Source organism: Callorhinus ursinus, unplaced genomic scaffold, assembly GCF_003265705.2.
Source record: "Callorhinus ursinus isolate GAN/ISIS: 27379988/994484 unplaced genomic scaffold, GSC_fseal_2.0 scaffold52, whole genome shotgun sequence".
Lineage (NCBI taxonomy): Eukaryota > Metazoa > Chordata > Mammalia > Carnivora > Otariidae > Callorhinus > Callorhinus ursinus.
This window is the reverse complement of record NW_027397114.1, coordinates 5,775,524-5,802,239: the sequence shown is the minus strand read 5'-3', so window position 1 is coordinate 5,802,239 and position 26,716 is coordinate 5,775,524. Positions and strand designations below refer to the sequence as shown.

General features: G+C 58.3%; 1 protein-coding gene across 1 annotated transcript; it reads left to right on the top strand.

Moving 5' to 3' along the window:
- Positions 1–563: 563 nt before the first annotated feature.
- On the top strand, positions 564–19,795 carry NGFR (nerve growth factor receptor). Its single transcript, XM_025859462.2, has 6 exons — positions 564–735; positions 7,497–7,638; positions 11,066–11,425; positions 14,967–15,219; positions 16,670–16,830; positions 17,499–19,795. Exons 1-6 carry the CDS (start codon positions 697–699, stop codon positions 17,798–17,800), a joined length of 1,257 nt encoding a protein of 418 aa, XP_025715247.1. The 5' UTR covers positions 564–696; the 3' UTR covers positions 17,801–19,795.
- Positions 19,796–26,716: the final 6,921 nt, after the last annotated feature.

Here is a 26,716-nt window from a genome sequence, read left to right as displayed (position 1 = left end):
CACACTGTCGGGGTCAGGCCACCTGCTACTCCTCCCCTCCCCTTCCCCTAGGCCTTTGCACTGGGAAGGGACAGAGGTAGGGGTCGGGTGTGGACCAGGGGGTGAAGGGCGGGGCGGACAGTGCGCATTCTTGCTGACAAGGGCTGGGTAGGGAGCAGGGCCCGGGGCGGGGTTGGGGGGGGAAGAAGTTGAAGCTGGAGGCAGAGGAAGTTGGGTGAGAGAGTGAACGCTGCGGGGGTCTGCGGCGGAGAGGAACGGGAGCCGCAGAGGGGATGCCCTGGTCCCTGAGCCCACAGCATCCGGGAGCGACGCGCACTAGCGCGGACCCGGCCCTGGGTACCGGGGCGGAGTCGGGAGAGGCTCCGAGGGCCCGTGCGCGGAAAAGCGGCAGCGGGGCGCGCGGGCGCGCAGCTCCCTGCAAGCCCTCCCTTCCCCTCTCCCCTCCCGGAGGCGGCGGGGCGGGCGGGCGCGGTTCCGGGGGTGGGCGGGCTGGGCGGGGAGGAGGCGGGGCCGCCGCACTGGCTTCTCCCAGCCCCTCCCGGCCGCAACCAGAGTGAGCGGAGCCTCGGCCAGCTCCGGGGGGCGGGCGCTGGAGCGCAGCGCCGCGCAGCCCTATCCGACCGCCGAGCGGACTCAACTGGAAGCCGAGCGCTGCCGCGGGAGGCGGGCGACGGGGGCAGGTGCGGCGGCTGCGCCATGGACGGGCCGCGCCTGCTGCTGCTGCTGCTCCTGGGGGTGAGTGCTAGCTGGAGGGCAGCCCGCGCCCTTTCCCCGGACTGGAACCCCAATGGGTTCAGGTTTCCCCGAGGGAAAAGAGAACGGAGCGTTGGGGTCCCAGATCCGGGGGGGGGTGTGGATGGCGGGAGAGGAGCTCCGCTGCCAGGATCCACGGAGGAGCGTCTAGGGTTCTCAGAGCGCAGGGGCGACCCTGAGACCAAGGGTAGAGATGCGGGGAGAGGGGCGCACGGATGAGGGTTCTCAGGTACCGCGGAGGGTGCGTATGGAGGAGCTGAGAGGGGGTCTCTCGGATGCCTTGGTTCTGAAGAGGGTGTTTGGATGCTGGGATCTCCAGGCGACTTTCCTCCTGAGCATCTTGATCTCTTGAGGATCGTGGGACGGAAGCCAGGCTGAAGGAAGAGGAATGGGACGGCGATTAGAGATATGAGGGGCGAGCGGGGCTGGGGCGGGGAACCGGAGACAAGGAGATAGAACAATGGGGGAGGTCGGAGGGATTGGAGGCAGAGGGGACCGGGCATCGGACAATGAGGGCCAGCCAGACAATGGGGGGGAGGGGCGTGGGAGGGAGAGCTTCGGGGAGCGGGGGTCGGCTGAAGAGAGAGAAGTGGGCTAGGGAGGGCAGAAAAAGGACGACAGCGAGGGAGGGAGAGAGAGATGCCAGCGAAATGAAAGAGGGCGGAGAGGGAGAGCGGACCCCGAAGTGGTCGGGGCCACGCCTGCCCGCCGAGGGACAGTGGGACGAGCAGATGGAGCAGAGGGACGGACGTTTCCCGCGCCTGCCGCGCGCCCTTTCTCGCGGCCTCGCCCAGTCTGGGAATTGCGGCTGGGGATCCGAGGCTGGGAAGGGAGCGCCCACTTCGCCGGGGCGAACCCGCTCCCTGCCTCCCCCGCGACCGGCGGGCTCCTCCGACGCGCTCATTCTCGCGGTTTGAAGCCGCGCCGGGGACCGGAAGGGATGGAGAGGGCATCGTGCGACCCGGTCTGGCCGCAGCCAAGTCTCAGGGTGCAGAGCGCCGGGACTCGCGAGGCGGGGACGGTCCGGGCGGCGCGCAGCCCGGGGTCGCGGCAGCCGAGGCGGCCCGCAGGGGGCGCTGAGAGGCGAGGGCTGTGCCATCCGCAGCCGCCCGCGCGACTGGGGCTGCGCGCCGCGCTCCCACGCGGACCCGCATTAAGTTAAGCCACCCGAGCGCGGCGGCCGCAGTTCTCACGGGTCCAGCGCCCAGGCGGGTCGGGATTCCGCCCGCGCCCCCCACCCCCACCCCAACTTTCGGTGGAAGACGCCGGGCACCGAACGGGACAGAGGCGGTCGGACGCCGCGGATTCCGCCTCCGCAGGGGACTGCGGGTCCTCTTAAGCATCTAAGTCCGTCTCATAGTCCCAAGATATTCAGGAGATGTGACCTGTGTGGGCCCAGGAACGGAGTGCCACACGGAGTTTGGCAATGAAAGAGGTGTCCTCACTCTCCCTGCCATCTTCATTTCTCTTCTGAGCGTTGCATCCCCAACCCCCATTTTACAGGAAGGAAAACCGAGGCTCTGAGAGTTTAAACGACTTGGCCAAGATCCCAAAGCAAGTTAAACCAGAGCGCTAGCCAGGCTGTCCCACACCTGATTCCCAGCGCGGTACTCCCCATACCCCGTAGGGGGGCAGCCCAGCGTCCTAGCGCCGTACGAGAGCCGCGTTTCTCGGCGAGGGGCGGGCTGGACACCATCCCCTGAGTCAGGCGGGCGGTGGAATGTGGGGGCTGGGGTGGGCAGAGAGCCTCTCGGGACGCTGGACCCAACCCCGGAGCTCAGCCCCCTGGAGCTGTCAGTACCTGTGGCTTCTCCGGACATTTGGGAGTGACTGCGGGCACACTCGCAGACCAACGCGGCGGGTTAGAGATGCTTCTTGACTGGGGAGGTGGGACTGGGCCGGCCAGTAGTGCGGCCCCCGGAGCGGCGAGGGCGTGGGCTCCGGACCGGGGCTGGGGAGAGTGTCACCCCCAGTAGAGAAGAGGCGAGGGAAGAGGGGGGCTGCGCGCGGAGGGCCTGGGGGTTCGGGAAGGTGGACCCCGCGCAGAGCCGGCCGCCCGCAGCCCCTGCTGCTCTTGCCTCCGCCTCGCCGCGGGGTTGCTGTCTGCGGGCTGCCTCTGCGCAGCGCGGCGGTCCGAGTTTCTTCCTGGGCCGCGGCGGGAGAGTGCTGAAACCAGAGCGCGTCCCGGCGGCTCGGCTGGCGGGCCGCGCCGGTAATGGAGGCACTTTGTCATTCAGACGTCTGTAACCGGAGCCGCCGGGCCGACTAATGCGCCTAATAGGGATGCAACGAGCGCCGCAAATGGGAGGACAGGAGCGGCCGGACGAGGGAGGCGGCTCCGGGATGGAAGGGGTCCCCACCCTCCCTGTACCAGCCGGGGCCCATTCACGCGCCTAGATTCTTCCCGGGGAGGGGGGGGGGTTGTGCAGGGTGGGGAGGTGGGAATAATAAAATTGGCTGAGCGCCTACTATGTGTCACGCACTGCCCTGGGTAATTTCTCTCGTGTCACTGAATCCTTATAAGATCCCCGCAGAGTAAATCTAGTTATTCCCATTTTACAGTTGAGGGAGTTGAACCTCCCAGACTTTCGGGGCATGAAAGCAGGCTTCCCCCAGTCCCTGCGTGGTGGTGCCCTTGTTGGAACCCAGAATGCTTGGCTTGGAGTTTATTCTGTGCTCTGTGTCCGGTCTCATTCCGCCCCCTCCCCCGCCCGCCCCAGCCTTCTAGATCACGGAGGGACAGGAGGACCTTAACCATCACTAGCTCTGAATATGAGATCTGTGTCCTATGTCCTCGGCGCCACAAATTTGGAACTGAGCCCCTTCCCCCCACCCATAGTCCCCAGGCCCCTCTCAAAGTCTTCATGCAGCCTCATCCTCAGTAATTAGCTTGTCTCCTACCCCAAATTCAACCGCTACCTAAAGGAGTAAAGCGCATGTGCCAGAGTCTCCCCGGGTTTGCATTAACCTCAAAAGACCCTCCACATATTTGAAAACTCTCCAATCCCATGGTGGTGGCTAATGGCTCCATTCACCTAAGGAACCCCTTTGCTGAAACTGTTTTGAGTGGTTGGGGCTCATCACACTGAAGCATTCATATAGTTTCAAATTCGTTCAACAGAATTTTGGTGTGTTTTCCATTTTGCCCAATTTTTTAAAAATTTTAAGGTTTTTAAAAGTCAGTTCATCTAAGAGTGATTCCACCTTCGTTTTTTGAAATCCTGGAAATGGCAAAAGGATTGCAAACACTTTCAAAAATGGGATGAAATCAAATTGGAAATGAGCAAGTGTAATAAATGTAGGTTTCAGGCACATGGGTCTATCATTTTGGTAAATTGATCATTTTGGAGCAATAAGCCTGAATCCGTGTCATCCCTCCTTGCTTCCCAAGATTGCCCCGCCCTGGACCAATAGAGGGTGTGGCAGGGGCCAGGCATTAAGCCACTTAGCAGAATTGTCTCTGTGAGCCTCAGTTTCCCCAGCTATCAGAGAGGAGATGAAGGCGGTCCCTCAAGTCCTTCCCCCTCAGCATCTTGGCTTCTGGAGTAGCTGTGTGGTGTGGTATCTCCTCTCCCTCGTGGGACTGTGACTTCCCCGGGGGGGATCGGGGACCATGTCTCGTTGGAAACACTTAGTTCAATGCTGAGCAAATAGTTGTCAACTAGTAAATAGTTGTTAATTAGTTAACTGCGAGGAGAGCAATTCCCATTCTCCTTTCCCCGTGCCCTCTTCAGACTCTTCCTGGTGGGTCATTCTTCATGCCTAGCCTGCCCCTCCTCTAGGTAGTTCCCTCTCTTTGGGCCCAACTACTGCTCGCCCCTCCTACTGCCTCCCAGCCAGGCTCAGCAGCTCAGCCTGAGACAAGACACTTCCTTGATAACTAACATTTATTGAACTTCTACTATACACCGGACAGGCTTGCCTAACGTTACTTCATGTAACTTTCATGGCAACCCTGAGCAGTAAATATTACTGACCCAACGTTTTAGGTGGGAAAATGCAGGCTTAGAGAGACTGGGAATTGCCCCAAAGTAGCAGACTGTTAGGTAGCCGGTCTGGGGTGTTTTGAAATAGGACACATAAAACAAGCACAGGAAACACATGGATGCTAATTATGTGGCCTGGAGTCCAAATGCAGGACTCGGGAGAAGAGAGAGGTAGGCAGTCTGCAGCAGGGAGAGCAGGCCTCGAGGAAGAGGGGCATGCAGAGGCCGCTCGAGTGCCATGGACAGACCCCCCTCAGCTCTCCGCAGCCCAGCTCTCTGCTGACCTCGACCAACTGGAATCCAGCCAAAAGCCACAAAAGAGGCAAGAAAGACCTTGGGAAAGAAAACAGAGGGACCCTGAAGTGTATAAACACCTTCTTCATTTGATGCCTACAGCAATCTAATGAGGCACATACTGTCACCATTACCTAAAGATGAAAAGACTGAGGCACAGAGAGATTTCAACCTGTCCCGGGTCACCCAGCTCTAAGCCATGAGCCAGAGCCATGGAGGCCGTGAGGAGGAAGGCAGTATAGGGTCACACTTTTTACTCAGACAATGGCCCCCTCCCGGTTCAGATCCTACCGACACTCACGATGTACACCTTCCTACCCAGGCTAGTTACATGGTTTCTACAGATTCAATTTGACCTAATGAGTTAGAATGGTAGGGGCGGGGCTGCTCAGGTCACACTCTGGTAGCAGCGAAAATTGGCAACTGATATCTTGACAGGAAGCAGGGAGACAGAAACACTAAAAAAAAAAAAAAAAAAAAAAAAAGCTGATGGAAGAACTCAGAGACAAAAGTGTGGTGATTTGGGATAAAGAACACAAAGGGCTTCACGGCACTGACGCCCAGAATAATCACTGAGTCCCTGAGTCACGGGGAAACCGTGAAGGTATGTTCTGGAATCAGAAGGGTACAGCCATCTTGGTTAAAATGGAAATTCAGCTCTCCAGAAAGTCACCCCCATCCCACAATCCCCTGCCCAGAGTTCTAGGTAATTGAGGTCGTATTGTATTTTCACATTCTGAAATCCCATAAATATACAGGCTGGGTACCAGGCGCTGGGGCAACCACAGTCCTGCCCTCCAAGAGCTGACAGTCCAGTGGGGGACATCGCAGCGCTCAGACCAGATGAGCTCAGTAAACTGAGGGAACATGTCACAGGGCCACTCAGCCTCATCTGGGAGGCGTGGGGGCCACAGGATCACTTCCTTGAAGAAGTGACATTTAAGCATGAACCCTCAAGGATGAAAAGAAACCCAAACAGACCCTCTGGAATCTTGCTCTCCCTCCTAGGGGAAAGCCTGCATCTGGGACACCCCCCGCCCCCACCCCTCCTGGTTTCTGGTCCGCAGATGTTCCCAGACCTGTGTTCCTACCACCTGGGAGGAGATGGTGGCAAATACCCAAGGACCCCCTCCTATGCTGCCCGCACTGCACCCTCCCTGCTGGTCTCCTGAGGACCACCATCTGCCTCCTAGACTGATCCAACCTGTCCATCACCCCCCTTCCACAAAACCCTGGTTAGACCTCAGGATATTTTAAAGGACTGGAGGGAAAGGGGGTATTTTTGGCTATGATCTCGCCAATGTGGAAGCAGAGGAATGTCCAAAAGGACCTTTAACACTCCCCTCTAGTCCCATGACCCCAGAGCCCATACTTCCTCTTGGTACCAAATGGGAGCTGCATGGTCTGAGGCCAGGGAAACAGGCTTTGGAGTTTTATTAGACACGAAGAATTTTTTTTTAGGAATAGAAACATAAAGCATCTGCCAGCACTCCCCCGCCCCCCCCCCAGGGAATCTGGTGCTAAATCATTCCATCCATGAGCAAAGATGCCTCGGTGGCAGGAATCTGACTCCCCTTTCCCTTGGTTCCAGCGCTGTTCCCACCGGCTGCATGGGGGCAGGGAGAGGAGAGGGCGGGTGGCTGGAAATCCGACTCTGGATTTCTTGGAAAATCCAGAGCTGGGCTGCTGAGTGGTGAGCTGGGCTGCTGGGTGGTGAGAGATGCCACTTCGTCATCGCTAACAGGCGCCCCTTTCTCCCTGCTTGGTGCCAGACTCTTGCCAATTGGCCGGTTCTTTGCTCTGGCCCTGAGTGGTCTCTGTCTCCGTGGGTGAGGAGAGGTGAGGACTCAGAGAGGGAAAGCAGAGCAGGTCAGAACTCCAAGGCAGCATCAGGATTCGAACCCAAGACCCCAGCCCTCTGCCTTCTGTTCCTGGGTACAGACACTGCTCATTGAATATTTGATATGTGGAATGGTAGAATTAAGGACCTGGAGAAGGGCCCTACTAGCCTTTGCTAGAAAAAGGCGTCCCTCTGGGTAGACAGAGCCCTGCAGCTGTGCCTCCCGCTAAGTGGCATTTGGGCTGGAGTTTAGCTTCCAGTTGCCCCCTTGGCGGGGAGCCCTGTGCTCCCCCATGGGAGCCATAACCTGTACTGGCCAGAGGCCACCTTCCCCATGTGGTGTGTCCTCAGGATTCCAGGAGTTGCCATAACCCCAAGATGAACTCTGTAGAATGTCAGCATCCGGGGCTCTGACCTCACACCCCCGGCAGCCTGCAGGGGCGCCCTGTCCCCCACTGCCTTTCTTCCCGCCAGCTTTGATGTGCCTGATGCCTCCGTGGTGAGCTCATCCCGGCCCAGGTGGTTCCAATAGAAGGCTTTAGGAGGGGGTGTTTGATCTCTTGGAAGACACCCCCGCTCGCTTCTCTTGCCATTCTGACCTTCTGATCTATCCCCCCGCCCAGGTGTCCCTCGGAAGTACCAAGGAGGCATGTCCCACGGGCCTGTACACACACAGTGGGGAGTGCTGCAAAGCCTGCAACCTGGGGGAGGGCGTGGCCCAGCCTTGCGGAGCCAACCAGACCGTGTGTGAGCCCTGCCTGGACAGTGAGTACAGGGGGGCGGCCAGGGGAGTGGCGAGGGGGGAAGGGAGGGCTGGGAGGCGCATGCCCACTGGAAGCCTGACAAGGGCTCTGCCTCCCAGCAGGATCTCCTGCCTACCTCTGTTTGGGCACCGGAATGGGTCCGACCCAGTATAGGAGGCGAGAAGGGAAGCTGAGAATGGCTGAGGAAAGTCAGCAGAGGGAGGAGGAGGACCTCATGAGGAGGGATCCCCAGGGGGTGCCCCTTCCCAGCTCCCAGGTGGAGAGGCCTGGTAGAAGAATGTGGCCAGGTGGGAGGAGTAGCTGATGCTAAGACAGCTAAAAATACCATCTGCACTGTAAAATCAATGGCTGCCACTTACCCTCAGCGTGTTTAGGGGGAGGGGAAGAGGATCAAGTCCTGGCTGCTCTGGAAACTGACCTTGGGGGATCCTGGGAGGGTGTGGCTACCCTTCCCCCCAAGGCCAGCTGTTCCCCAGCTCTGACCAAGGAAGCAGGGCTTTCCAGAAGTAGCAGGAGTGGAGGCAGTCCTCACTGTGGGGTGGTGTCAGAGGGGAGAGGGGCCTGTCCTACCTCGGATTTCCTCAGGAAGGGGAGAGAACCCCATCTTCTGGGGCTGCTGCTAAGGGATTCAGAAGGATGGCAGGTCTGGGGACTGAATTCTGTGTGCTTTTGACCCAGGACTCTGTATCTCTGCTGGATGTCCCTAGCCTCAGTTGCTGCCTTCAGGCCACGGGCTCAGTGCTCTTTTCTGCCCAGAAACCTTTCCTCCCTGCCTAGAGTCACATCCTGCCTTCTACCTGGCACGCACTGCCTACCTGGAGGGCCGGTGGGAACCATACCAGATTCTTCTTTAATCATGATAGGAACAAGGGCATAGGAACTGGGAACTCTTTTTTTTTTTTTAAGATTTATTTATTTATTTGAGAGAGAGAGAGAGAACGCGGAGGGCGGTAGAGGGAGAGAGAGAGAGAGAGAGAGAGAGAATCCTAAACAGACTCCCCACTGAGTGCAGAGCCCGACCCGGGGCTCTATCCCACAACCCCGAGATCATGACCCGAGCAGAAACCAAGAGTCCGACGCCTAACCAACTGAGCCATCCAGGTGTCCCAGGAACTGGGAACTCTGAACCCAACTGCCTAGTCTGACCTCTGGATTCCTCTCTACCACCGCCCCCCCGCCCCCGCCACAGCCTATCTACCAGACAACCCCAACTCCTTGGTGTTCCCAGACACATAGTTTTCCTCTCTCAGTGCCTGTGGATCCTGTAACTCCATCCCGCAGCAGGAAAGGCCTGGGCCTAGATGGCGAGGCTAGATAGACATCCTGTAATGCCTTTGCCACCTTGCCATCTGGCCACCTGCCCTGGCCTACCAGGGTTTCCATCCCAGCAGCGTTGGCCAACCATCGGCTGTGCTGGAACCTCCCAAGTTTGCCTCTCTCATTTCCTAGACTCCTGCCTAGGTCCTCTCTGGCCTGGACCCTAAGTGTCCCAGGATGGGTACCCACTCCCTTCTGTCAAAGCAAGAGGTGGGGTAGAAGAGCCTGGGGAAGAGAGTCTCTGGCATCTCCGGAGAAAGGGAGACAGGAGCTGGAGACCAGCTAGGAGGTGGTGGCGGGAGGCGTCCCTCCATTTGCTCCCTCTGGTTCCCCTCCCCACCTCCAGCTGCGTTAACAGGCCGCCTTTATAAGCTCACTTTATGGCATGGAGACCCCAGCGGACTTTCCCTCTATCCTCAAAACGTTTCCACAAGGAAACCCATTAAGCTCTTGCCTTCATTCTCTGCCGAAAAAGACCACATTTTTCCCACTCCCTAAAACTGTCTCCCAGGAGTTTTCTACTAATTTTCTGTATTTTTCCCATGGGCAGCCCCCCCATTTTCTCTCCCCCTCCAGTGTGACTAAACCCACCCCCCTGCCACATGCCAACCAGATCGAATCCTCCTGTTTGTATAAACTGGACGTCCTGCCTTGGCTGTTTATGTTTGGAAGTCCTTTCTGCAGACTATATCCCTGTGACCCAAGTTCACCTGACTTGCCGTAGCCCACCCCAGGGGGCCCAACCTTTGCAGGATCCCTGCGGTGTGTCTAGTGATTTATGGTAGAATTTCATTTCTTCCTCACCACAACCCTGTGAGTGGAGAAATTATTCTCGGTTTTACAGAGGAAGAAAAAAAGCTCAAAGAGGTGAAGTAAAACACCCAGAGTCACACAGCTAATAAGTGGTGGAAGCAGGTTTTGGGTCCAGGTTGACCCCGTCCCTGGGAAGAGAGACACAGGGGTTCGTTCCTCTGCCAGAACTGGCTTGAAACTGGTCTCCCTCCAGGCCCACCCCTGTCTTGTCTTCTCTTGCCCCTCAGTTGCTTTCCTTTTCATTTCTCTCTGCTTTTCTTTCTTTGCATCTGCTTCTCCACCGACACCCCAAAGATAATGTGCTCCATTCGGTCTCTCGATTCCTTTAGAGAAGGTTGAGATCAGAACGCACGGCAGGCCTCGATTTCCCTCCAGTGGGAGTCTTTACTTCTGCTTCCACATTCTGACACTCCCTCCTTCCCTGGTTCCCGGTTCCTAAATCCTGCTCTTTCTGCCCTTGGAGCAAGGGTACATCCTCTTGGATTCCGACTGGCACAGAGTTCTGCACCTGGGCGGGTAGGGATGGAGAAGATTTGGCTCTGTGCCTTCCCCCTCCTTGCACACGGAGGAGAGGACCCTGGCATCCCCTGGCGTTCTTCCCCTTATTAGATTAGACCTCACATCCATTAAGAGAGCATGAGTCAAGAGTGAGCTTGGAAATCTCCCCTTTGTGCCATTGGGAAGGGCAGAGGACTATATATAGAGGCAAGTCCTTGCTTTCTAGCTCCAATCCCTCCTGCTGTTACCTCGTCAGGAAGTCCATCCCCACCCTCAAGAACCAAGCCCTTCAGCAGCGTGGGGCAGCGCCATGGGTGGGAAATTCCGCGGTCTAACCCTGGTCAGGCCACACCTGGGCCCCCACCTGCGCGGAGATGAGGAGAAGGGTGGCGGAGGCCGGAGGCTCCCTCGTGAAGGCCCGCCCGAGCCTGGGTTGGGTTCACAGCCCAGCTCTGGCCGGCGGGGAGGGCTGGGAGGGAACCACGCTCAGATTATTCCTTAATCATGCTGGGAACAAGGGTACCGGACTGGGAACTCTCTAAGAGAATTTGCCAAGAAATGTACTGGCCTCCAGCTGGGTTACCCCTTGAAGCCTCACAGTCAGTGCTTCCAGGCCTGGGGCACCGGGAGCTCCTGGCCCCCTGTCCCCTTCCCCGCGTCGGCTGCCAGGAGCGCTCACAGACCGGGGATCCCGAGGGATGAGGGTCCCCGCGGGGCGCTCCCAGCCTCTGCGTCCCAGGTTGTCCCGGTTGCCGTTCCAGGCTCCGCGGCGGCTGCCCGGCGCGTCCATCTGCCCCCAGGCGTGACCTTCTCGGACGTGGTGAGCGCCACCGAGCCGTGCAAGCCGTGCACCGAGTGCGTGGGCCTGCAGAGCATGTCGGCGCCGTGCGTGGAGGCGGACGACGCCGTGTGCCGCTGTGCCTACGGCTACTACCAGGACGAGGCGACCGGCCGCTGCGAGGCGTGCCGCGTGTGCGAGGCGGGCTCGGGCCTCGTGTTCTCGTGCCAGGACAGGCAGAACACCGTGTGCGAGGAGTGTCCCGACGGCACGTACTCGGACGAGGCCAACCACGTGGACCCGTGCCTGCCCTGCACCGTGTGCGAGGACACGGAGCGCCAGCTGCGCGAGTGCACGCGCTGGGCCGACGCCGAGTGCGAGGGTGAGCGCGCCGGGCCGAGGGCGCCCCCTGGGGGCCGGGGGCAGCGGGGGGGGGGACGTGGGGGGGCTCGCGGGCCTCGAGCCGGCCGCCACCCTCCCTGAAAGCCCAGGTCCAAAGGACTCCTCTCACTGTGTCCTTCCGTGGGCTGCGTGTTTGGAAAGCCCCCATCCTCCTCCCAGGCCGCAGCTACGACCCTCCAACTCAGTTTCTAGGGCTTTCTTCCCCGGTCGGGACATGTTTGATCCGTGAGCAGGCTCTCTGGACCTGAGAAAGGGGCTTGAGGACCCTCAGGAGTTGGGGCCCTTTGGCTCGGGGGCCTGGTCTGGGTCCACAGTGGTTTATGGCTCTAGGACGCGGGAGGGAATCTGCCCGGTCACTCTCCGAGTGATGGTAGGGAGGTCACTCTTGTCTCTGGACCTCAGTTTCCTCATTGGTCATACAGCTTTCAGGGATGTCCTGGGTTAGGGAAGGTGGCTGGCCCGCTTTCACTGGTGGTATCTGGGGGCGGGGTCAACAGTGGTTGCTACCCTTTCGCCAAGGATGACCTTTCACTCAGGGAATGCTAAGGAGGTGGTGGGGGCGGAGAAAGAAGAGCAGCAGCAGGCTCAGGGCTCAGGAGCCCGAGGAAGAGACCGGCACACATGGAGGGCTCTCGGCCCCAGGGTGGGTAGGAACTGGGTGCACTCAGCTTAGCTGGGCATGGGGCCCCAAGGAGTGCACCCAGTTCCTGGGATGGGAGGAGGAAGCAGGATGGCAGCCAGGACGGAACTCTTTTGGATTCTGGTTGGTGACATCCATCTGCAGGGAGGCAAGTGGGCTTTTCTATTGCAGGGAGAGGGTGACAGTGCCTTTACTTTCTGTCCATCCCCCTGTGGCTGGGCCCCTACTTAGCTACTTCCTTTTGGGACATCTCCTTCAGGGTGCCCTCACTTTGAGCAACCAGTGCCTCCTTCAGGGAGCCCCAAGTTTGCCGGAAAAAGACGGCCCTTGCCCCAGTCTGTTGAGGCAGACATCGTCCCAGTTCCCAGGAGATCCCCCATTCTGGGGGATGCAGCACAGCCTCCGCCCCCAGTCAATCCCCAGTCAGATGGGGGAGACAGATCCCCTGCCATGGGGAGCATGCCTGCCTTCCACACCCCGTGATCCCTGGCTCAGGGAGCTCAGCCTGGGGAGAGTGGTTAAACTGGGCTGAGGCCAGGTATGTATGTGAAGCCTCCTGCATGGGGGTGGGGGGAGTGGGGCCCAGAACATAGTGGTTCTGGTGGTGATCGCCCTCAGCCCGGAGACAGGCAAGTGGCGTCAGGCACAGGGCAGAGCGCGGAGGGAGTTTCAGCAGCTGTCAGCGGGCAGGCGGGCAGCACAGTTCACGGGCAAGTCTGGACCAGCCAGTGGGGGGACTTAGTCAGGGGCGCGGTTGGAGCAAAGAAAGGTGGCAGCTGGGGGAGGGGTGGGCCCTGCCTTTTGAGGCGTTCACAGATTGCTTTCGGATACCACCCTACTTTCCCAGCCGTCCTGAAGGAAGAGGGTACCCTGAGGGTTGTGTTTATCCCTGTCCGTCTTCCGTTCTCTGCTCTAGCCTCTGAAGGGTTAAATGTCAGCTCCGGAACAGACGGAACACTTCAGGAAATGGAATTGGATGCGTGGTTTGATTGCCCCTCCCCTTCCAGTCCATTGTACTTCCTTGCATAGACATTTCAGGTGTCAACATGGTGACTCACTCAGCCTTGGGGCAGAAGGATACCCCCCCTCTCCACTCCTCGCCCCAGTGAAATTTGGGTTTAGGAGTAACCTGGTTCCTTTTCCACCCCCGAGTCTGACAGCTCCCATTCCGGAAATGGCTGTCAGAACTCGCCAAGGGCTTAGGGGCTTGGAATGCCGGTGGACATGGCCACATCTGGATCTCATCCTGCTGTACCCCCCTCCTAGCCCTGCCCCAGAGGGGACTGGAGAGATGAGGAGAAAGTGCCCTGGACAGCCCTGTCTTCAGCCTGATCTGTCCCTTAATGTCCACTGTCAAACTTTCCCATTGGAGATTTCTGGAATCTCTGTGATGGCCTGATTCACCAACACCCCCCAACATACCTTCAGCCTCTGGGGTGGGGAGAGTCCTAGCCAGTTGTATCTCAGCCTCAGGGCTCAGATGGCACCAGCAGCTTGCCCAGTCCCCTAGCAGGGCAAGAGAAGACCCCAGTCCAACACCCTGTCTGGGGCCCCATTCCCACCCTACCCCTGCCCCCCAGGACTGAGCGGGGGGGGGGAGGTGGGGCAACAGATGGCAGCCCCCTCCCTAGTGCCAGCCAGATGGATTTCAGATTCACATCTGGGGGCCTTACCCCTCAGAAGGTGCTGAAAACGGGGGCCTTTGAATCATCTTCATCTTGAGCCGAGGAGGGCCGGGAGACCAGGGGGCAGCTTTCACTCCGACTTGGGTGGGCAAACTGGGGGTGAGGTAGGGCGGAGCTAGGGAGCAAGGTGCCTCTCCTTCACCCCATTGGCATGTCCTGTCTGCTTCCCCTCCCTGCCCCAGGCGTGGGAAGTGAGGACAGATGGGCTAGGCAACTTTGCCCGGACAGGTACCCCCAGGCCGTCTGGAGCCCACAGCCCCTGGGACTGCCCCTGGCTGGGTGGCAAGATGGAAAATCCCACCCAGTGGTGCCAGGTCCTCTGTTGGGGAGGCTGGCAGTGCCCACTGGCATAAAAGGGCCTAGGTGGGTGGCAAGGCATAGTCCTACCTGCCTCCCCACCTCAGGCAGCAGGCAGTACCTTCTCTGGAGGCCTTCTCCCCACCAACAGTCTGCTTCCGCCCAGGGAGGGTTGGGGCTGCCCAACACTGTCTTCTCTGGGCGGTGAGATCAGATGGTTTGGTTTGGGGGCCACACCGGGCAGGAAACAGAGGCTGGCCACTGGCTAAGGACTGGCTGGAGGGAAGCCAGCCAGCTGGGCACCCCCTACCCTGTCTGAGCTGAGAGCTAGGACATCGGAGAACAGAAGGGAGGCTGAGTGCCAGTTCTTGGAGAGGTGGTTTGCGGGGAAGTATCTCTGTCCAGACCTGAGTTTCCTCATCCTTCCCTAGGACCGGGTTGACTGGGACCATTGGGACAAACTGGGACGAGGGAGGTTACAACATTTTCCCAGAGTGATTCCAGCTAGAGGCCTCCTGGTGCCCACTCTCTCTTCTTTGTGTGTTTGCCTCCGTGCCAGGCTTCTGGGTACCCAGGGAGGCAGAATAGAGTCCTAGGGTCACAGCTGCACCTCAGATGGAAGGGAGCTTAGAGACCATCTCTCTTAGCATCCCCGTTCAATAGATGGGAAATTGAGATCTTGAGAGGTGAAGGGACTGGTCCAGGGTCACACAGTCCGTCGGTGACAGAGCCGAAGGGGACCCAGGCCCTTGCTCTCCTCCACCATCATGACTCATACACACGATCCCGGCCCTCACCCCCGTGTGTAATGGCCTGGCACGGGGAAAGGCCTGGGGAAGAAGTGCTGGAGCAGGGCTGGGTGGGGAGTGGGCCCTCATTCCTGTAGCTCCTTCCCCCAGAGATCCCTGGCCGTTGGATTACCCGGTCCACACCCTCGGAAGGCTCGGACAGCACTGCCCCCAGCACGGAGGAGCCCGAGGGACCTCCAGAGCAAGATGTCATAGCCAGCACAGTGGCAGATGTGGTGACCACAGTGATGGGCAGCTCTCAGCCCGTAGTGACCCGAGGCACCACCGACAACCTCATCCCTGTCTACTGCTCCATCCTGGCTGCTGTGGTTGTGGGCCTAGTGGCCTACATTGCCTTCAAGAGGTGAGAGGGGGGCACAGGGGACAGAGAGCAGGGCCTTTGCTCTCGAGGAGCGCTTTACTGTGAACTTGACCTGAAAATACACACACTTTTTAGAGTCAACCCCAAACCACGCTCATCCTCACCATCAGCTGCCCCATGCCAGGGGGGGATGGTCCCTGTCCTGCTCTGGCACCAGCACCTCCCCACTCCCATGAAACTGCTCCCCTCCCTGACAGCACACCCCCAGCTGCACACTGAGCTTTCTTTACCAGCCACGTGTGCCCTCATCCCTCAAACCCCATTGACCCCCCCGTGACCTATGTGTGCATGTGTCCCTTCCCATGTCACATTGGGGATGTTGTGGCACCCACATCCAGAAGTTCAGGATGTGCAAGAACTTCTGGAAAGTGTTTTACTTATTTATTTGTTTTTGAAGATTTTACTTATTTATACGAGGGGGGAGAGCATGAGCTAGGGAGGAGCAGAAGGGGAGGGAGAGGGAGGGAGAGAACCTCAAGCAGACTCCATGCGGAGGTTGGAGCCCCACGCGGGGCTCCATCTCACGACCCTGAGCTCAAGACCTGAGCCGAAACCAAGGGTCAGACGCTCAACGGACTGAGCCACCCAGGCGCCCCTGGAAAGTGTTTTAAATGTTTCAATGCATTTTCCATTCTTAAAAAGAAAATCTTCAAGGTAATACATGTTTGTTTGGGTAAATGCAAACAAGACCAATGTCTTATAAAGCAAAAAGTAAAAGCCCTCTTTTATCTCCCCAAATCCTACCTCTCTCCTCATTGGAATCTGTTTGGAATGGATCCTTTCCAGCCATTTTCTGTGCCTTTATAAACACATGTACCTAAAACTTTTTACAGTTATACGTAAACACACAGAGGGTTTTTTTTTTTTTTTTTTTAAAGCATCTATGGGATCCCACTACCCACACTCTACAACTTACCTTTTCACTTAATCCCCCTTGGGAGAGCTTTCCCCAGGACGTACGGATTATCTGATTGTTTGTAACTGCTCACTCAGGATATGGATGGATCCTAATTTATTTGAACAGTCTTTTGATGCACATTTAATTTGTTTTCAGCTTTTGCTTATTGCTAATAATAGCAGAGGAAATCTTTGTGTATATCCCTGCACACATGTGGGAGTAGTTTAGCAGGGTAGACTGGGAACGGTGGAATTCCTGAGAAATCACTGGACGCGCCACTCATTCCGTGAACATTCGCTGAACCTTTGCACCGTGCACCGAGCCCAGGGAGCCGGTGGGCCCCCACAGTGCTTTCAGTGCAGGCCAGGGGCGGGCGGAGATGGACAGAAAGAAGAACCATAGGTGCTCTGGTGGGGGGCTATGCTTGGGCACCTGCCAGGGCCCCAGCCCCGATGCATCAGAGCACAGATCCCTTAGGCACCTGGCTGGTGCGGGCCCTCAGCCCCTGAGACTGGGCCCGTCCTCTGGTACCAGGTGGAACAGTTGCAAACAGAACAAGCAAGGAGCCAACAGCCGGCCCGCAGACCAGACGCCGCCGCCGGAGGGAGAAAAGCTCCACAGTGACAGTGGCATCTCTGTGGACAGCCAGAGCCTGCATGACCAGCAGCCCCACACGCAGACAGCCGCGGGCCAGGGTGAGCAGGGAGGCGGGGGCAGGGGGCGCTGAGGTAGGGAGGAAAGGAGTGATTAAGGGTAGACCATAGGAAGGACTGCCGGAGGGGCTGGCTCACAGGGAACGGGGCCTCTGTGTAGGACAGGAGAAGCAGGGTGCGTGAACGGGGAGGAGAGGTCTTTCTAGTGGAGAGGCGTGGGAGAGGGGGAGCTTTGACAAATTGGAGCATCCAGACTCATCAAGCTAATTGTCCCCCCCCTAGGGCTAATTACTCCCCAAAGTGGCTGCAATTAGCCTCCTGCTCCGGACTTCTGGGGAGCAAGTAGTTAATTATGGACCCTAATTAGTGGCCCAGAGCCCAGCTCCAGGATACTTGCTGTGGTGGAGTCTGGGGCTAGGTCCTGTCTTGCCTAATTGCTGTGGGGCGGGGACGGGGTGAGATGGGGGGATAGTGTTGGAGCTGCGGGTCAGAGGGGATGTGAGTCAGCACCCCCAGGCCCCCCTACAGCCCTGCCCCCCATCCACGACCTCATCTTGACCCTCCCTCTGCCTCCAGGCCCTTGGGGTTTACCCACCCTGGGAGGAGAAATGCCTCAGCCCGTCTTCGGTCTTACCCTGGGGCCCCCATGCCCACTGTAGGGAAAAGGGGGTCTGGAGGGTAGCCTCTGATGCCCCCTGGGTTCTTGGCAGCCCTCAAGGGGGATGGAGGCCTCTACAGCAGTCTGCCACCGGCCAAGCGGGAGGAGGTGGAGAAGCTGCTCAATGGCTCTGCGGGGGACACCTGGCGGCACCTGGCAGGCGAGCTGGGCTACCAGCCTGAGCACATAGACTCCTTCACCCACGAGGCCTGCCCCGTCCGAGCCCTGCTTGCCAGCTGGGCCGCCCAGGACAGCGCAACGCTCGACGCCCTTCTGGCTGCCCTGCGCCGCATCCAGCGAGCTGACATCGTCGAGAGCCTGTGTAGCGAGTCCACGGCCACGTCCCCGGTGTGAGCCGCCCCCCGGAGCCCCTGCCCTGCCCCCACATTCTGACGGCTGATGCTCCCGCCACCCCCACGGGCCAGCGTCAGAGCTGAGCTCGGGGCAGGGCTGCGGAGCCCGGGCCCCTCCACCGCAGCCCTGTCCCTGCTCCCATGTGGCCCCATGGCTTCTGATCGCTCTCTCCAGCGCCAGAAGGGCCCCTGCTGCCTCTCCCACCCCGCCCCTAACATCACATCTCACATCTGCTCCCTTCTCCGGCACTTCTAGGTGGGCCAGCCCCTCCCATCTTAGCAGGTGTCAGGCCTGGGGGGCTGACACCAAGGATGGTGTTGGGGACGAAGACAAAGCCCCAGAGATTCGAAGGGAGAGACTGAGGGACCAGAGCCATGGGCTCTACACTGTGAACTTGGGGAATGAGGGACCATCACTGTGGCCTACGTCCTCCCTCAGCCCCCTCACCCTCCTCTCTGGCCCAAGATGAAGACCACCAGAGGCTTGTCAGAGCTGAAAGGGGGTTTTGGAGTCTAGTCCACCCCCTTGTTTTACATTTAGGAGAGTCAGGCCCAGAGAGAGGGAGTGACTTGCCCAAAGCCACCCAGCAATGGGGAGGACAAATGGGGGCTGCCCCCCAACTCTCTGAATTAGGGAGTACAGGCCTCAGGTTTGCTTGAGGGCAAGGAGCCAGGGGGGTTGGGGGGAGGGGATAGGCAACCCTCTGGGAAATGTCTCGAAGCCAAATCCAGTCTGCCCTCCACCATCTCCAGGCCTGTCCAACCCCTGTGGAGATGGGAGGCTTTTGCCCAAGGTCTGGTGCACTGATCCGTCATGGTCAGAGATGGACTTGACTGAGCATGGACTGGGGTTTGTGGAGAGGGGTGCCACTTCCCTTTGCCAGTCCCGCTCAGGCACGTCAGTGTGGCACCCGTGGTGTGGCCCGGCCTGCAGGTGCCCTCCATCCCGGCACAGACTCAGAGCCAACACAGGCAGTATCTTCTAGAGCCAGCCCTGGGGTCAGGGACTAAGGGCCCCGGACCCGCGACAAACAGATCCACAGACACACAGACAAAGAAGAAGATGAGAAATCCTGCTTTTCTCCCCAAGTTCTTTCTCTCGGGCTGGGCCCGGATCCTGCCCAGGGCGGCTGGCAGAGAAGCACTGAAGGGATTTGAACTCAGCTTGGCCTCTTCCCTCGCCCCTGGTTTGGCGGGCCAAGCTTGGCTGAGGCTTGAGCTGGCGTCTGGCTTCCGAGGGCCTGCACGTGGAAGAATGCTCCCCCTCCCCCGCCCCCGGCCTTTCTTTTCCTGTGAGCACAGGGTTTGGCTGGGCTCCGATGGTCGCAGTGAAGAAAGGCGGACCAGTGTGGGAATGTAGCAAGAAGGAACCAAGGGAGACTGTGGCCTGCAGAGGGCCTCTCCCAAGTTCAGAGGACCCTTCGAAGGACCGTTTTGTTCCCTAGCTTGGTGCCAGAAAGGGGCCGTGAGGTCTCATGAGGTCCTTCCTGGCATGTTCTGTTTTGCTTGACATTGGAATGAGTGTGGCGCCCCTCTATTTAGCATGACCAAGCCCCGAGCCCCAAGCAGGGTGTGCGCTGATGGCCACCCCCTCCCCTGCCCAGGGTTCTCCCAGCTCCGTGTATGGGACTGGGAGCATTGTAAGTAGATGGCATTTCTGTGACCTCCATCTGATGAGGGGAGGAAACTCACCTGCTGGCCCCTTACCTGTGCACCTGGAGAGCAGGACAGGATCTGAGTGTATTTATTTTCCTCCCCAGCAGTTGGGGAGGGGGTCGGGGTACCACAAGTATGTTTTAGCATGTGTTTGGTTCTGGGGCCCCTACCGCCTCCCTTTGCGTGGAGATGAAACCCTTTCGGCCCTCCAGCTGGGGGCTGTGAGCTCCAGACTCCCTGTCACCTCCCCCTTGCATCCTGTGTAATCATTTCTTGGGCCTTCCTAAAACCTACACATAAAACATAAATGACAAATATTATAATAGCAAAGAAAGAAAACCAGTGCAAAGAGATTTTCTGGAAACGCACGTGAATGGAGCCAGTGGGGGTCAGGGGCGGGGCGCAGGTATAATTTCTAATTTGGTGAGTTTTTGTCCTACTGTTTCTCCACCCGCCCCCCCCCACGAAATGGGGAGTGTTCACAGAAATCGAGCACATCCACATGTGTGGCCATGGAGTTAAGTGGGATAGAGAAGGAGTGGGGGCCCTCTGCCCCCAGGTTTTGCAGAGGAAAAGTGAAAATGACCACGCAGGAAGCCGGCCAGCTGTGAACTTGACCAGATGTCAGAAGTGAAACTGACCACAGGGGAGCCAGAGGCTTGCTAGGAGGGCCGGGTCACAACCCTGCAGCTCCCAGCCACCCACATGGCCTGGGAGACGCGCACTCACACCCACACACATGCACACACACGGGGGCTGGCTCCAGATGGCCTGGCAGGAGCCCGGCTGCTTGGCCTGCAATGAGGCAGGCCCCTCCCTGGCGGCTCTCCGGGGGCGGGTCCCAACCCCGGCTCCTGGCAGCCTGGCTTTGAGCCCCGTCTGTCGCAGGAGCCGTAGGGTTCCTGGCCCCCCGCCTGTGCCCGTCTCCGAGGCTGGCCCGGCAGCTGGTCCAGAGCAGCTCAGCCTCTGCTGGTCACTTGGCCGGGTCTTCTGGTGGGGCTGGCTCGTGGCTGCTGCGGAAGGCCACAGGAGGCTTGCTCTTCCCAGAAAGAACAGCAAACCTTCCTGCTCTCAGGATCATGGCAGGGGCCAGTCGGGCCCCAGCCAAGGGTTAGGCATAAGGCAGAGGGGGAGCTGCCTGTCATCTCCCACCCCCCATGTCCGTGAGGGCTGTGAGGAGTACATGTGGAGGGGGGTGATTCAGAGATCCGGTACTTGGATAACCCCCAGTGTGACAAGGGAGACAGGTTCTGTCCTGAGGGAGCCTCCTGTCTGCTGGAGAAAACACAGTCCCAGACTTTGGGTACCTCTAATCTGATGAGGGAGGTATAATTCCTGCCCTAAGAGAGCCCCCATTCTGATGGGGGGAAATGTCTCTAATTTGGTCGGGGAGAGCCAGATACTGCTTGTGGGAATAAGGGACACACACTCCAGCGATCCCGAGGGGGGCTGGACAGCAGACAGGCCTGTGTGGTGTGCGGTGCCATACTAGGGGTGAGGGGTGCCCCAGCCCAGGCCCACCCCTTCCAGGGGTTAGGGAAGATTTGTCAGAAAAGGGACATTGATGCTGAGCCCTCACTGATGAGTGGAGTCAACAGGCTGGGGGAGGAGAGTATTCCTGGCAGAGGACGCAGCTCAGCAAAGGCCCCAAAGAGAGAGACAGCAGAGCACACAGGAGGCCTGGGGAGGCTCCTGTGCCTGGAGCCCAGAGAGAGCAGAAGGTCGGTGGGGCCAGATGGGAAAGGGCTTACAAAGAGACAGGCTAAGGGGTCTGGACTACATTCTGAGAACACTGGGGAGCCATTGAGGGGTTGCTCAAGCAGGGGGATGCCACAAACAGCCTTCATCTGAGAAAGCCCTCGCTCTGGGGGCGGTTGGGAGGGTGGGGTGCGGCGGGAGAGGTGGGGAGGTGCAAGTCAGTGGCGGCCCGAAGTATAGGAAGCCGCAGCGATGGTGAGAATAGGCCATTCGGAAAAGCTCCTCAGAGCACGCAGAATTGGGAAGGGGGGCCAGGAGTGGCTGATACTGGTCTAGGGTCCCTGGGGGGTAGCAGAGCAGAGAGCCTTATAGCCGGCATGCCACAGATTCGCACCCTCTCCCCCAGCACATTGTGGAGAAACCCTCTCTGCCTTCCTTCAGCCTAAGCTCCACGCCTCCTTCTCTAACTCCACCATGAGGGCAAAAATGCTTATCAGCTTCCCATCTGTAACTCTCAGAGGGTTGCATGAGGCCCCTGCCAACTCCTGCACACTCACTGCTTTGCTCCAGCCATCTTCATCCTCTTTTGTGTTCCCCCACACCAGCCCTCTTACAATTCTTCAAGCTTCAATGTTCCCTTTGGCCACAGGACCTTTGCACATGCTGTCCTTGCTGTCTGGAACACTTCCTCCTTCTTTCCCAAGTGCTTTCTTGGGAAGCTCTCACCATACTCTAGACACAAATCAGGTTTCTTGATTCCACGTCCAAGGACATCATGTTCCACTCTTTTTCTTTGCAATCAGGGACAATTTGAGTGATTATTTGATTACTGTAAATGCCAGGAATCCAGAGACAGGGTCTGGTTTTGCTCACCTTCTAATCTTCAGCACCTGGCCTGGCATAGAGCTGGCACCCAACAAAAATTTGTGGAATAAATGAGTGAATGTGCTCTCAAACAGCACTGTCCAATAGAAATATCGGATATACATGATTTTTAATTTTCTAGTAGCCACATTACAAGAGTGAAAAGGAGCAGGTGAGATGAACTTCATATTTTACTTAGCCTAATTATAGACAAAGGATTACTTCAACATATAATCAATACTTTTAAATTATTAATGAAATATGTTAAAATTTTTTTCCTACTAAGTTTTCAAAATTCAGTGTGTATTTTATTCTCACAGCACATTTCAATCTGGACTAGCCCCATTTGAAGTGCTTATAGCTGCATGTAGCTAGTGGCCATCACACTGGGCAGCCAGCTCTAGGGAGTCACACCTCCCAGAGTAGGGACTCATTCGGAGCCCCTAGCAGGCTCAGAGGACCCATAGAGGCTGCCTTGCTTCTTCCCACGTCATCAGTCCCCTTATAGTTCTATAGTTCTCACCTCCCACCCCCACCCCCATCCCCATGGCCTCTCTCTGCTCAGGCTGAGAAACCTCCCTTTATCTCTTTCATTCTCTAGGCTAGAGGATGAGACGCTTCATCTTTGCCCGCCCATCAGGGCCCCTTGCCTTCCCCTAGTGCCTCCCTTCCCTCTTTCATCCAGTTCAGTGAAGCTGAGATGAGCCTGGAAGCATGTGAAAGGCCTCTTCATCCAGTGAGGAGGGTTGTGGCAGGGCCACTGAGCCTGGAGCCCAACCCCCCTCCAGGGGGCTGGGCCAGAGTTGGGGTCAGGAGAAGACATTTCCCATGATGCTCCAGGTTGGGGGGGCGGTCTGCTGACCATATGCCTGGGGGAGGTGGTTCCTCAGATAATGCAAAGCAGATTCCTCCCCAGCTTTGTGGCAGCTGTGGGCAGAAGGCCAGGGGACAAAACTGAGCCCCCAGGCTTCTGGGCGCAGGAGAACAGAGGCAAAGGGGGCACCTTCGGCCTCCTGCCCCCTCTTTCGGGACTACCCCCAACACCCCTGCCCTCACGCTGACCCTCCCAGCTATGCCAGGCTCCCTGCTCTGGGCCCTGCCCCAGGCTCCAGAGCCCTCTCCAGCCCCAGCAAAGTCCCCCACTTCGCAGTACATGACCTTGATGGTCTCTGGGTCAACGCCCTCATTCATTCGGGGACCCAGTATTCTTCCCAAGGGAGACATTGAGAGGGAGGCCCTCTTCATCCCCACGTGCCCGGGAATTCCTCCCAGGCCCGACTGAAAGGGCTCCGCACGGTGGTCCCCATTTCCACAGCCCAACTCTGCCCTCTCAATCCCCCAACCACGTTGGAAGATGCCAGGAACATTTTCCTAGGGCTCTGTCACGGAAGAATACTCAGGAACATTCCAGCTCTCACCCTCCATCCCCCCAGGGCCTTGCGATCCACCCTCTTCCCACAGCATCCGGGCACTTCCCAATCCCCGTGCCCTCCCGGCAATCCCCGCTCCGGCTGTTTCCAGCAACCTTCCCAAAGGGCTTCTGGGAAAGGTAGCACCAGGTCTCCTCCCTGCTCTGAGGCTCTCTTCAGAAAAGTCTGGGAATCCTCCCATCCCCCTCCCCTATTCGAGTGACTCATAGAATCTGGTGGTCCTTGTGCGTCATCCAGTGGGAGCCCAACGTCCTCCTGAGAAGCCCTCCATGCTCTCTGGCCTGGGCTCGGGGCTCGGGGCTCACATTCCAGGGGCCCAGCCCTACCCCGGGGCCTACGGCTTCAATCAGCAGTCCAGATGGTTCTCATTCTACTCCTACGGACCTTGGGATGCCAGCAGGCCGGAGGTGCGGGCCAGGGGCACGGAGCAGCCCTGCTTCCATTGGTCAACCCCAGAGCCCAGGGAGGCCACACGGTCGTGACCTCCTGGAAGATGGTGCCGACAGCTGGGAAGCCAGCCACCTGGGAGCTCCCCTCTCCTCACCCTGCGTACCAGTTCAGATTCTTCTTGCAACAGGGAGAAAACCAACCCAGGGCGGTTTAAGGGAATGTACTGTCCGTCGGAAGGACAGGCCTAGGGGTAGGGCTGGCTCCAGGCACAGAGGCTCCAACAACATCCCAGGGCCTAGTTTCTTCCTCTCCATCTCTTGCCTTCATTTCCTTCCCTGGACGATTCCCTTGTGGTGATTAGAAGGCTGCAACAGCTTCGGGTCCAGGCCTGTGGGAACAAGAACGCCTCAGTTCTAGAAACCCCCAGAAAGTCTCCAGGCATCCTGGGTTCCGCCTGCACCATCACCGTGGCCATGGAATGGCCATCACTGATTGGCTAAAGTGGAGGTCATACTCCACCCGGAGGCAGGAGTGTCACCCCTCTTGAAGCATGGGGACTTGGGGCGGAGCAGAATTCAGTACAGTTACCAAAAGGGGGGCCCCCATAAAGGACAAATGTAGCCCCCATCCTAGCTCAGCATTTGAGTTTCTTCCTCCTCGCTAGGCAACCCGAGCGAGACTCCACCCCCAGACCCAAGTATGTCTTTCTAGTAAGAAATGCCATGAAACAACACAGATGTTGAGGTCAAGGGCAACCAAGATGCCTGGGGTTCCAAAGGTGGAGGAAGTTTTCATGGCTGCGGGGACCCGAGGAGGAACCTGGAAGGGAGGCTTTGACCTGAGCCTTGAACGATGGGCAGGATTTGGATTGTGGGGGGTGGAAAAAATGTGGGGAGACTATTTGGGGCAGAGAAAACAGCTGGAACAAAGACCAAAGAATGAGGACTCAACTTTGACCGGCATAAATAATAATGGGAACAAGGTGAAGATCAGGCCAGAGCTAGCAGGGACCCCAGTGTCAGCTACTGAGGTTATCTAAGCAGGAGAATGTTCTGGAAGGAGAGGCAGGAAGCCCCGCTGGGAGGCTGGGGCTTCAGGCACGAGAACTAGCAGTGGGGAGGAAAAGACGGGAGCAACTCGGGAAATATTAAGTAGGGAGAATGACCTTGCATCGGCACCGGATCGGATGGGAAGCAGCACGGCGGAGAGGAGTCTCCGTGACTCCCGGTCTCCAGCTTTGGCAACCGAGGGCATGATGGTGCTGTGCTGTCCATCGAGTCGGCGGCCCGGGAGGAGGAGCAGGCTTTCGTGGAAGATCTTGCATTCCCTGTTAAGTGTGAGAAGGCTGGGGGCCATTCAGGGGAGAAAGGCAGGAGGCATTCGGTTATACATGTCAGGAGCAGGGAAATTCCAGGGCTAAAGTGGAATGATTTTAATCATCTGCCAGCCCCTGGGTGAGGTCCCTGCTGGACAGAAGGAGAGAGAGCCTTGGGACAGGCCTGCTTAGGTGCCCGAGAAGAAGGAGACAGAGATGATCAAGAAGGACCAGTGAGTGAGCGCCTGGACCTTGCAGCATCAAGGAAGCCTACTAAGAGAGCAAGTTACCGGGAGGAGGTGCAGGTGATCCCCAAGGCCAGTGCTATGGGGACACCTGGAAGGGGGTACTGGAATGAGCCACTGGATTGGAGGAGGGTGTGCAGGAGACAGCTGGCGGTGGTCAGAGGAAAAGGTGGCAGGTAAGACAGTGGAGGCCCTATATAGCTTTTCCTAGAAGCTTTGCTGAGAGGGGAAAGAGATAGGGTTTGCCTGGAGGAGGGACTTTGCTGTGGGGAGAAAGAGGAAGGAGGTGATCTCCATGGTCAAGGAGGGCTGACCTTGAGCCATCCCTCTCCTCTTGGACTCCAGAGCCTGGCTCCATCAGCCCAGCCCCTCTGTGTGATACTCCACAGCCTCGAGAGGCCAGGCCAGCAAAGGGGATTGTGCTTTGGTCCTCAGGGCCCTACCCCTCTTGTTGCCCCAACCGTCTCGCCCTCTATCCCCCACGCATTTCTTGGTCTTCCTCACATCCACCTCACTGCCCCCGGTGCAGGATTAATTGGCAAGAGCCAGTGCCTCGTTCTCAAGGAGCTCAAAGTTCAGTTAAACGGAAGAGGGAAATTGTCTGAAAATCTAAATGGGATCGGATTCTGCCAGGAGAACCACAGCCCAGATCCCCTGTCAAAATGCCACTTCTTTTGAGACTTTACTAACAGCCACCGGGCTCTGTGAGCGAGGGCCTCGCCCCAGCCCTTCCAGGGGGTGACCGGCTGAAAGCCAGGGCAGGAGTGAGAAAGCATCACATTAGATTCGTGCAGAAGCCACCTGGCCGGCTCTGGGCACCAAGGCCCGCCTCTTCCTGGGGTCACACATGGGCTGGGCACGTGCCCAGAGAGTGCCACATGCCTGTCAGGCTGAGGCCTGCCTCGTGCCTCTCCAGGGAAGCTGCCAGAAGCCCCAGGGCAAGGCAAACCAGAAGAGTGACTCAAGCAGGGGGCGGGCCTGGGGCAGGAAAGCTGCAGTCCGGGCCAGATTGGGGCATTCCCCCGCCCCCCCGCCACTCCCTAGCACCAGCGGCAGGCTAGTCAAGGGACACGAGAGGGAGCATGGGTGCCAGGGGTGGGGGCTTGGCTCCCCCATCTGGGAGCGTGCTACCCTTAATAGGAGGGAAGTCACCTTGGCAGACTGGCATAGAGGCTGTCTCAGGCTGACCCACACTCAGAGTTGGTGCCTCGATGCCAGGCAGTCCTCCGTCAACAAAGAGTCTCCATCGAGGAAGGGCTGGTGCAGAGGGCTGGTCTGGGGAGGCTGGGAGTCTGGAATAGGGACTGGAATTCAGACAG